At 37.1% G+C, this 9,669-nt stretch overlaps 1 protein-coding gene across 1 annotated transcript in view; it reads right to left on the reverse strand.

Moving 5' to 3' along the window:
- Plppr4 (phospholipid phosphatase related 4) overlaps positions 1-9,669 on the reverse strand; it is a 39,377-nt gene that overhangs the window by 3,783 nt on the left and 25,925 nt on the right. The window contains exons 3-6 of the mRNA XM_021196480.1: positions 8,207-8,336; positions 4,567-4,762; positions 3,067-3,124; positions 2,165-2,338 (exon numbers count right to left, since the gene is read on the reverse strand). Coding sequence (XP_021052139.1) covers positions 2,165-2,338; positions 3,067-3,124; positions 4,567-4,762; positions 8,207-8,336 — 558 coding nt within the window. The remainder of the gene's footprint in view (positions 1-2,164; positions 2,339-3,066; positions 3,125-4,566; positions 4,763-8,206; positions 8,337-9,669) is intronic.

Below are 9,669 nucleotides of genomic sequence, written 5' to 3' on the forward strand. Positions count from 1 at the left end.
TCTTTCTTTCTTTCTTTCTTTCTTTCTTTCTTTCTTTCATTCCTCCTCCTCCTCCTCCTCCTGCTTTACTTTATTTTATTTTTTTAGAAGACTTGGTTAGGTAGACCAGGCTGACCTTAAATTTGCAATTCTCCTGCTCAAGTCTCTTAAGATTACCGGCATGGACTTTGCCCTGGCTATCCTGTTAGTTAGTGTCTTCTTTCAAATCTATATACCTTGCCTTTGGCACCAAGACTCTCTAATGTTCTATTAATAGTTGCATTTCAGTTGTATGTCTGAGGAAAACTTCCACTGAACAGCAAGTTCTGACCCTATTATATAATATTCAGTGCTCAGAATGGTAATATAGTGATTTAATTCTTATTTTGAAAGAATGTAGAGCATGCAGTTATTAGTTTTAATTAATTAGTTAACTAATTAATTCTGTGGTACTTGGAACCTTGTCTTGTGTGCTCTACTACTGAGCTATAGCCCTACTTCAATTCTATAGGTAAAGGATCAAGTTTTTGGGTGGCTCTGAAGTGTTGAACTTCATACCCATAACCTTTGGGCTAGTTGTAAAGCTCTTGTGAGTGCCAGGGTACCGGGGTCTTACATGACCGCAAAGGGCACACTCTGAGTACAAGTGGAAGCTCTTTCCTCCTTCTCTTGTAGCACTCACTGCTGGTTGGCACTCCATAGCCCCCTTGGCTTATGTGCCCTTATTACCCACTGACTTCAGTGTGGTCCTTTCCTCTCTGCTGAAGAATCATATGTAGCCGTAAAATTCAGTTTCATCACTGACTCTACTTTTTCCTAAAGACAGAATCATTGCATACTTCATAAATATTTTTTCACGGCTTTTTTTGTTTGTTTGTTTGTTTTTGTTTTGTTTTTGTAATTCCATTCTTACAAGTACCAAGATCACATGGCTAAGAGCTGTGGCTATGAGCAACTGGCAACCGACATTTATGTCTGTTAGCCCCTCTCAGTTTCTTTCTTGTTGCCTGTTCCTATTTGTCACCTGTATATTGGTTACCTTTGGTTCTTTTTGACTCTGTGACCTGGCAATTGTGCATGCCTTAAATAACTACAGTGATACTTCTATAAGTAATGTCCCTGACTTACAAAGTTCTCAAGGCTTTTCTGTCCTTCAGACACAACTATTTAAGTGCCTTTTGATTCATCATGAGCCCCTCAAATGCCTTTCTCTCTAGCAATCTATTATGTTGATTATTTACCTGGTCTACTGAATAGGTCACCATAAGTCTTGTCTTCCAGGATACAAATTTGGCCATCATTTCTCATCCCAACATTTCCCTTTCTTTGTAGCTGTTCTTTCACACTTCTGTCTCTTTGTGTGATAATCTCTTCCCCTTGAATGTGATTTATACTCTCTTACCTTACCATATCATTTCTAGAAACGCTTCCTGATGTCCCACTGGCAATTCCCTATTCCTTAGAACCACATTCTGACACTAAGCATGTTGTAACCATTTATACTGATGCTTGTATACCATGAGACGCTGAGGGATGCATCCTTTGCTTTATGATAGATGTCAATGGGAAGATAATGAATATTTAAGATGAATGAAGGGATATATGCATGACGACTTTCAATAGGCACTATCAGTTTCCTTAAAATGCAGATATTTATCTAGAAGATGTTTAGCATGTTTGAGAGATAAAAAATGATAAAAATTTCACTGTTACTTGGAACATAGCTACATTCCAGAAATTGCAAATTTATGGTGGGAAAATTACAGCAACTTTCTCTAAAACTTCACTATTCATTCTTTTATTTCTCTCCACTTTCCTCATATGTAAAATTTCAATATATATGCTATAGCTCTCTCTCTCTCTCTCTCTCTCTCTCTCTCTCTCTCTCTCTCTCATACACACACACACACACACACACACACACACACACACACACACACACATACAGTGCTTACTTTAAGACTGAAATCCAATGATCCTCAACTCAATTCTGGCTCACAAGAAGAACTCATTAAATTATGTTATTGGAATAGAGTGTAATTTGGCATTGAATGAAGATGCCTCTTATGATTTTTCTCATAAATATGAAATACATCATGAGTAATGTATTATACAAAATATCCTATGAAAAGAAAGCCTTTCCATCTTAAACTGTACTTCACCAAATAATAATAATGTTATTTACCAAATACAGTGCGATTCCTCCTCCTATTAAAAAGCCACAATAGACATCGACTGGATGGTTCTTATATTGAGTTATCCGTGTTAGTCCGCAGATGATCCCACAGATGATAAATGTGAAGACCAAGAGAGGTTTCAGGAGCTTAGAGGAATCAGTTAATGTGGAATTGAAGTACATCTTTAAAATGAAAGAGGTGAGTTAAGTGTGTGAGAAAGGCCACTGTGTTAGAAAAGTATAAGCAAACAGAAGTTCAACTCAAATGTCTGACTGATACCCTCAATGTAATGTACACTCTTTTCACTTGCCATGGTTAAGTTCTGAGCTGTCTGAGGAGGGAAATGCATGACACAATCACAAAATGAACAGCTGAGCTCTCATGTAATTGCAGGAAAATTTGAAAAATTCTGGGTTGTGGTATATAAGAAGCAGTGCAGATTTGGCCAATGGATCCTCACCTCCTTCTTATATACCACAATGTTTTAGTCCATTTGTATCACAAAAGACTTCACAGGCTATGTCAATGAAACACAAGAGCTCTTCATTGCCTAACACTTATTAAATTGACAGCAACCCAGAATTAACCATTGTCACATAAATACTGAAAGCCGTGCACCTTTCTGGTTTTCTGTACATTTAATAAAAGTTCTTTGGTTTGGGTTATTTTCATGTATTTCATAAATATGCATAATATTGCATTAAAATGGCCCAAGGTCAAGCAAGCATTATGACTCTCAATAAAAAAATTCTTTGATTTTTATCTTTTTTTTTCTAAGAAGCACCTGATAACTGCTTTAGATGCTATTAAAGGGAGGCAGAACTAAATTGTAATCAGTCACCTGAAGGAATCATTAGTTTCTCAGCTTTTCTAAAGGTCACAATTTAACAGTAAGAAACCTAATACTTACGGACACATACACAGCAGCAAAGGCAGCGAGGGTCGCGTGTTGGGATGGGAATGACTTTCTGCCAAAGGAAGACAGCCAAGTTATGCATCTTAGTTTGAGTGCCAGCAACCATCTCAAGAATGCTTGGCAAGATGTTCAACTCAATGCCACAGAGCCTTAATTCATATCTAGTTTACTGAGAAAACCAGAGTGATTTAATACCTTCAGCAGTATTCCTGGTCATGATTAGCATTAAAGAATAGCAGTGATGTACTTTTCAGTAAAAATTAAAGTGAAAGGAAGTAGAAAATACGTATCAGGTGGGCAAAGGAACACAGAAGATGAAGTCCGTAATGAGTTGGAAGACGATAACTACTCTTGGGTTACAGCGTTTCACTGTGAAAGTTCATAAAATGTAGGGTTTTGATGTCTTAAACTTTTTTTATGCTCCAAGATAGTTTCATTACATTAAGTAATGAAAATATTTTCCTGTTCCAGTAGGTCTTAATGTATTTTTATATTCTAAAAATGTATAAGAAAAGTCCAGTTTAAACAAATTGTTTCTCTGCTTATCCCAATAAAACATGACTGTTACCTCAAAAACAACAGAGAATTTTCTTCAATTAAACAGCTTAGGGAGCAAGGTTCATTTATAGCACTGGTCATGGAACACACACAGAAAATGATACACAGCAAAAGAATTAGAAATTTCTTTCAATGGGAGAAAGACATGGAAAAAAAGAATCATTAATATTATTGCTTTTCTAATTATTTGATGGTTGCAATTTAGCACAAATAAATGTAGAAGAAATGAGAAAGAATACAGGTTCTTTAATGTAGATACACAATTACTGATTGGTCCGTGGAATTTGCTTCTGTGAGAAGTCATTAAATAACATACAATTTTCATAATAATTGTTTAGTGTTCTGCATCTCTCTATTTCTTTTGAGCTTCTCAGGAACTTATTCCTGTCTTTAAGTTTATTTTACTTTGTTTATTGAAAAGAATTCAATATATTAGTAGCTCTTTGAGTTTTATATTCTTAACTTTCTGAAATGTAAATTCAGGAGCCTTCTAACATTCTTGTATTCATTCAAAGAAAAGAGATGTTATTGTAGATGTTACTCTTTCGCAAACTTCAGAGAAGCAAAATTTATCTACTTTTAAAATAAAGAATACAGAAGAGGTACAACACAAGTTTTTGGTAATTGACATACACCAGTTTAATGTATATATTGACTGTTGGCTATAAGGGATCATTGATGTCATAGAACACAAAATATGGGTTAAGTGAAGGAGATCCTGTAGCAAGACTGTGAAACTGAAATTTGGAGACTTTTAAGGAAGGATTCAGAACATGCCACTAGCCTATATCTGTGTTAGAGTCACTGAAGAGATCATTCCATTGAAAACATAAGTAAAATAAAGGTCATTGTGACTGAAAATGGGATGCTTAGACGGTACAAGTGTGACATGACACAAATATCAGAGTGGAATAGTTTTAAAGTTCTGCTTTCAACCTGCCACTGTTGATAACTGTAAGGTCAGATCCTGAACAAATATCTTCCACGATGTAGGAGTTTTCTTTGCAGGACACATTCAGAGAGGTATAATTTGGCTTGCACACAGTCAGAAAGTATGGTGCCTGATATCCTGTGGAGAGCTGTATGATATCTGTAATGAGAGCTGTGGAGCACAGTCCAAACACATGGACACCTGGAACGGAATGGAAAACACTGTTACCAAGTCACTGGCTCATGAGGGGTTTCCATTAGTTTTAACTCTGTGTATCGTACACTGATATGTGACCTTATAGAACACTGCCATTTTCTCTAATACAGGAAGTTTTAAAACTATGTTCCTATTTAAGTGCAACATAATACACTGAGAATTCCCCAAGCAGTAAGTACACTGTAGTTACACTTGTTAATTAGGGTATAACCTTTATATATAAATATTTGTTTTTAATTAGTGTGCCTGTGCACCTGTGAGCATAGGTCCCTGCAAAGCACAGGAGACAGTGTCAGATTTTGAGAGCTGGAGTTACAGGGAGCTGTGAGTGGCCTGATGTGGGTGCTAAAGTTCTGAACCTGGGTCTTCTGCAAGAGCAGTGTGTGTGTTTAACTGATGAGCCATGTCCCCAGTGCCTAAGGTCATTTTTTTTTTGAGACAGGGTTTCTCTGTGTAGCCCTCCCTGGCTGTCCTGGAACTCACTTTGTAGACCAGGCTNGCCTCGAANTCAGAAATCNGCCTGCCTCTGCCTCCCNAGTGCTGGGATTAAAGGNGTGNGCCACCACTGCCCAGAGTAAGGTCAATTCTTAACAGGGTTCACCCAAGGTCACTTGTCATCTATTTGGGGGAAATTTGAGGAATGATTTGAGAAGGACAGGGTATGAGAATTGTAGTAGAATTAAAATGCTACTAATTTAATTCTCTTTGTTTTGTGATCAACTGAACTTATTCAGGCCATCCATGTGATCATGGGTTTGGAACTGTTCATTGGAACCCGGTGGATTTGCAGCTAAGGCAACTTCCCCTATTGGTCCCCCAGTACTGAAGTTCAGAAATGTGGAAAAGAGCTTTTAGGGAGGAGGGGTAGAGGTTGACAGGGATAGGAAGGACATAAAAGCAAATGAGGAGGTGAGAATAGTCAGTTCTGCTTTAGATATAATATATAAAATTCACAAAGACGTAATATAATAAAAGTCATTCAAATTTGTAATATGATGTATGCAACCAATTAAAAAATAACTTAAAACTTCTGAGCATTTCTAGGTAATTTAGCCTCTTTTCTCACCATGGTCTATAACTCCACAGTTTCTAAACCCTTAAGAATCCATAGTCTCATTCTCTATGAAGCACAATCCTGCTAAGAGAGCTAATTAAGCAAAGAAGAGGGAAGGCAGGCTTTGTCGTAATAACCAAGTGACAGCTACAGCCAGGGAAGCAGTGGGAGCTGCCTTATTTGGTGGTGATGTTCTTTATCTCCAGCCAAAACCCCACTTTTATCTTCTGGGACCAATCATACATTACGAAGCCTCAAGCTCTATACCTCTTTGAAGTCCCTTGCTTGGCTCATCTTGTGAGTAGTTCCTTCTAAGATGCAATCTAGCTCTTATGTTACCTCCCAGGTTGCCTTGATTCCCACATTTGCTCTGACTCAGCTGCTTGACTTCTGATTCATGAGTCACTCACAGCATCATTCTGAGAGGCACCCCATCACCACCTCCAGACCAGCATCGCTGACCTGTACACACCATTTTCTATTCTTCTCCTCTAGTGATTATCCCTAATCAGCACAACCCCGGTGTCACTGACACTGGGGAGTTATGACACAAAAAGCTGATCTCTACATTCTACTTCCTAGAAGCATGAATAAGCTCTATCCTTTATATATATATATATATATATATATATATATATATATATATATATATGTTAATATGTAGGAGTGCTAGGATGTGTAATAGACTGAGGATGCCCATGGAGGTCAGGGAAAGTGTCAGATCCCCCAGAACAGGAGGTACAGGCATTTGTAATCTGCCTAACGTGGGTTCTAGGATCCAAACTCCTCCAGTCCTCTGGAAGAGCAGCAAGTAATCATAAGCGCAGAGCCATCTCTCCAGCTCCCTAGGATGTGTTCTTAACACCAGGTACTATGGATCATTGTGTGTTGAACACAGAGATCAGACAGTGTGGTCTAAGATGTGCATGGTCTGGGTAAAGATGGAATAGGAAGGAAATCAATTTATTGCACCTTTGGAGAATAAGACTCTCCAGGCCCAGGGAGGATGGAGATGCTGAGAACATTTCAGAGTTCACACTCCTTTGTCCATAACATCATATTCTATTATGGGAACATGTTTCTGGGCTCAGCCTTGGATCTTGGAGTTCTATTTTCTTGCCTCAAACACTAACTTCGCACTGAACTATACACCCCATTTTTTCCATTCTTCCCCTCTAGTGATTGTTCCCTTCTCAGCACAGCCGCAGTGTCATTGACTACTAAGAGGACTATTGGCTTTTTAACTATATTAATATGATTGCAAAAAGATAATTTTAAGGGCAGAGCTTGGGGGAATTATTCAGAGCCAGTATTCTTTTCATCATGGGAGAGAAGATTTAATTTAATTTTTTGTGAGATAATATTACATGAAGGTACCAACTTCTTTATGCTGACATGCTAAAGCATATAAGCCCAAAATAATATAAGGAAAACATAATACAAGGTGAAAATAATATATTAATAAAATGATATACTATGAAGTAGTAATTATATAAGGTAAAAATAACCCTTATTGACTTAGAAGGATGAAGATAAAACATTTCGTTTGGTGTCTGATATTGTGGATAACTGTTTAAATCAGTGAAAATAAGTCTGTGGCACCAACTACATCAAGATGGTCCCATACTAATTGTTATTTAGGAATTGGTATGATTCAGAGTCTTAGTCAGGCCTATAATTTTCTTATAGACTTCATTAAAAATTTTAAGGTGAAGTGGGGGAGGGACAAGAGACTCTAACCAAGAAAAAATAAATAGCCATGATGCAGCAGTCTCTCGTGACATTTCCAAACATGGTGACTTCAGGATGAACAGACTCACTTATGTGAATAAATTAATTTCTTAAGCCTTGTCAATTAATGACAGCTCACTGACACTTATTCTCCACTTAAAGCAACAAAAAAGGGTAGGGTGCCACACACCCATAATTCTAAAACTTAGGAGGCAAAGTCAGCCTCAGCAACATTGTAATTTGACTCCAGCCAGGGCTACAGGGACCTTGCCTTTACTCTTCTTTCCTCCTCTGGAAAAAGTAAAGCCTAAAACTTACACTCCTTGAAACTACTTTAAAGTACATTTATGCTTCAACCAGAGTTTGGCAAAATGCCCTGAAATGTTTTCTTTTTCTTTTTTTCTTTTTTAAATTTATTTCTTTTGCTAGCTCAAAAAACCATGGCCATGACTCTAAATAACACATGTTTGAGAGAAAGCTTAGATTCTGTTTTTGAAAAAAACCAGTTTCCTGTATAGTGTAAAACTTATCACATACTGAATGTATACATCTAAATTACAGCTTTAAGGGTATAATATCTGTAATTAGACACAGCATTTCTCTACGAAAAAGCATTTCCATTCTTTTTGGCTCCTCACACCCACCAACGAATCTGACGGCTCTCCTAAGAAAGGAGTTGAAGTTGCAGCCTCCAGCATTGATGTTAGGCTCCAATCCAGCTCCGTTTCTTCTTTTGGAGAGGCAGCAGTAGAGAATCCCTTCACCCACCATGATCTGCAAAGGCCACACAGTATCAGCAAGAATAGCATTAGACCTACATGCTAACACATAGAAACTATGCTTCATTCCCTCACATCACAAGTTCAACAAGGAAACGATATATCTTCAGCAATTCAGAAGCCTAAGCAATTTATCCCAGGAATTTAGCAAGCAGTGGAAAAAAAAAAAAAAAAAAAAAAAAAAAGCATATTTTGCACGGTAAAGGGATCTGGCTGGATTTCATCCACTCCCGAATATTGACCAAACATGTGAATATATCTCAGAACTTCAATTTGTTTACAACAATCAGTCTTTAGCTTTTTGCCCATCCCACAAAGCAATTCAAGCAACTACTCAGTGGCTGATTCTGTCCTAGCTTCGAGAATCTTGACATCAATGCCAAGACGCCTTAGAAAAATCAAGTAAGTATAGAGGTAGGATTAGGAACATTTGATAAGCAGATTTGGTCAACTAAACCATTTTTAATTTAACAGGAGGAAGAATATGTAGAAAGTATTTCTGACTATAAAAGTACTATTGATTATAGTCCTTCCACACACATTTCTGTATAGGTAGAAGAACTGCTTGTATTGGCTAATGTGATAGACACCATTCACAAGTACCTGCCAAAAACTAGAAATGTAGACACTGTGAATGAGTTTAATATTTAATGTTAATATTACTATGTTTAAAAACTTTTAAACTAAATATATTTAGATTTGAAAAAGCCACAGATGAGTGATTATCTTATTGGAGAATGTAGATGACAAGAGAGTCTACATAAGTGGGGAGTCTTTCTGATGGATAAACTTTCAGAACACATGTTTCTAATAAAGAACCACACAGTAATTAGACAAATCAATAGATAAAGAATGCTTCAAGATTACTTTAAGATATAAACAGTGGGACACAGCATAATCCCACAGTTGCTGTGGGACTTTAAGAAATATAGCAACAGTGAAGGAATTCAAAGTTATTAAGGCGTTCTTCCATTCAGGGAGTTTTTTCTTTTAGGTCTCTTACTATACCCTAACGTGAATTGTATCACCTTCTGCATAGCTCCCTTAGATCTGTCTTTATTCTTAGAGTAGCTTTATTGAATGCATCACATGCTACTCATTCACTGGACTGCCAAGGGAAGAACCACTTCATAGTTATATGCATTTTTAGCAACACACCAGAAATTATGGGATTTGTGTTTATTATTATTATTATTATTATTATTATTATTATTATTATTATTGGTTTTTCTTTTTTTTTTTTTTTTTGGTTTTTCGAGACAGGGTTTCTCTGTATAGCTCTGGCTGTCCTGGTACTCACTTGGTAGACCAGGCTGGCCTCGAACTCA

The sequence above is a fragment of the Mus pahari genome, chromosome 4 (genome assembly GCF_900095145.1).
Source record: "Mus pahari chromosome 4, PAHARI_EIJ_v1.1, whole genome shotgun sequence".
Classification (NCBI taxonomy): domain Eukaryota; kingdom Metazoa; phylum Chordata; class Mammalia; order Rodentia; family Muridae; genus Mus; species Mus pahari.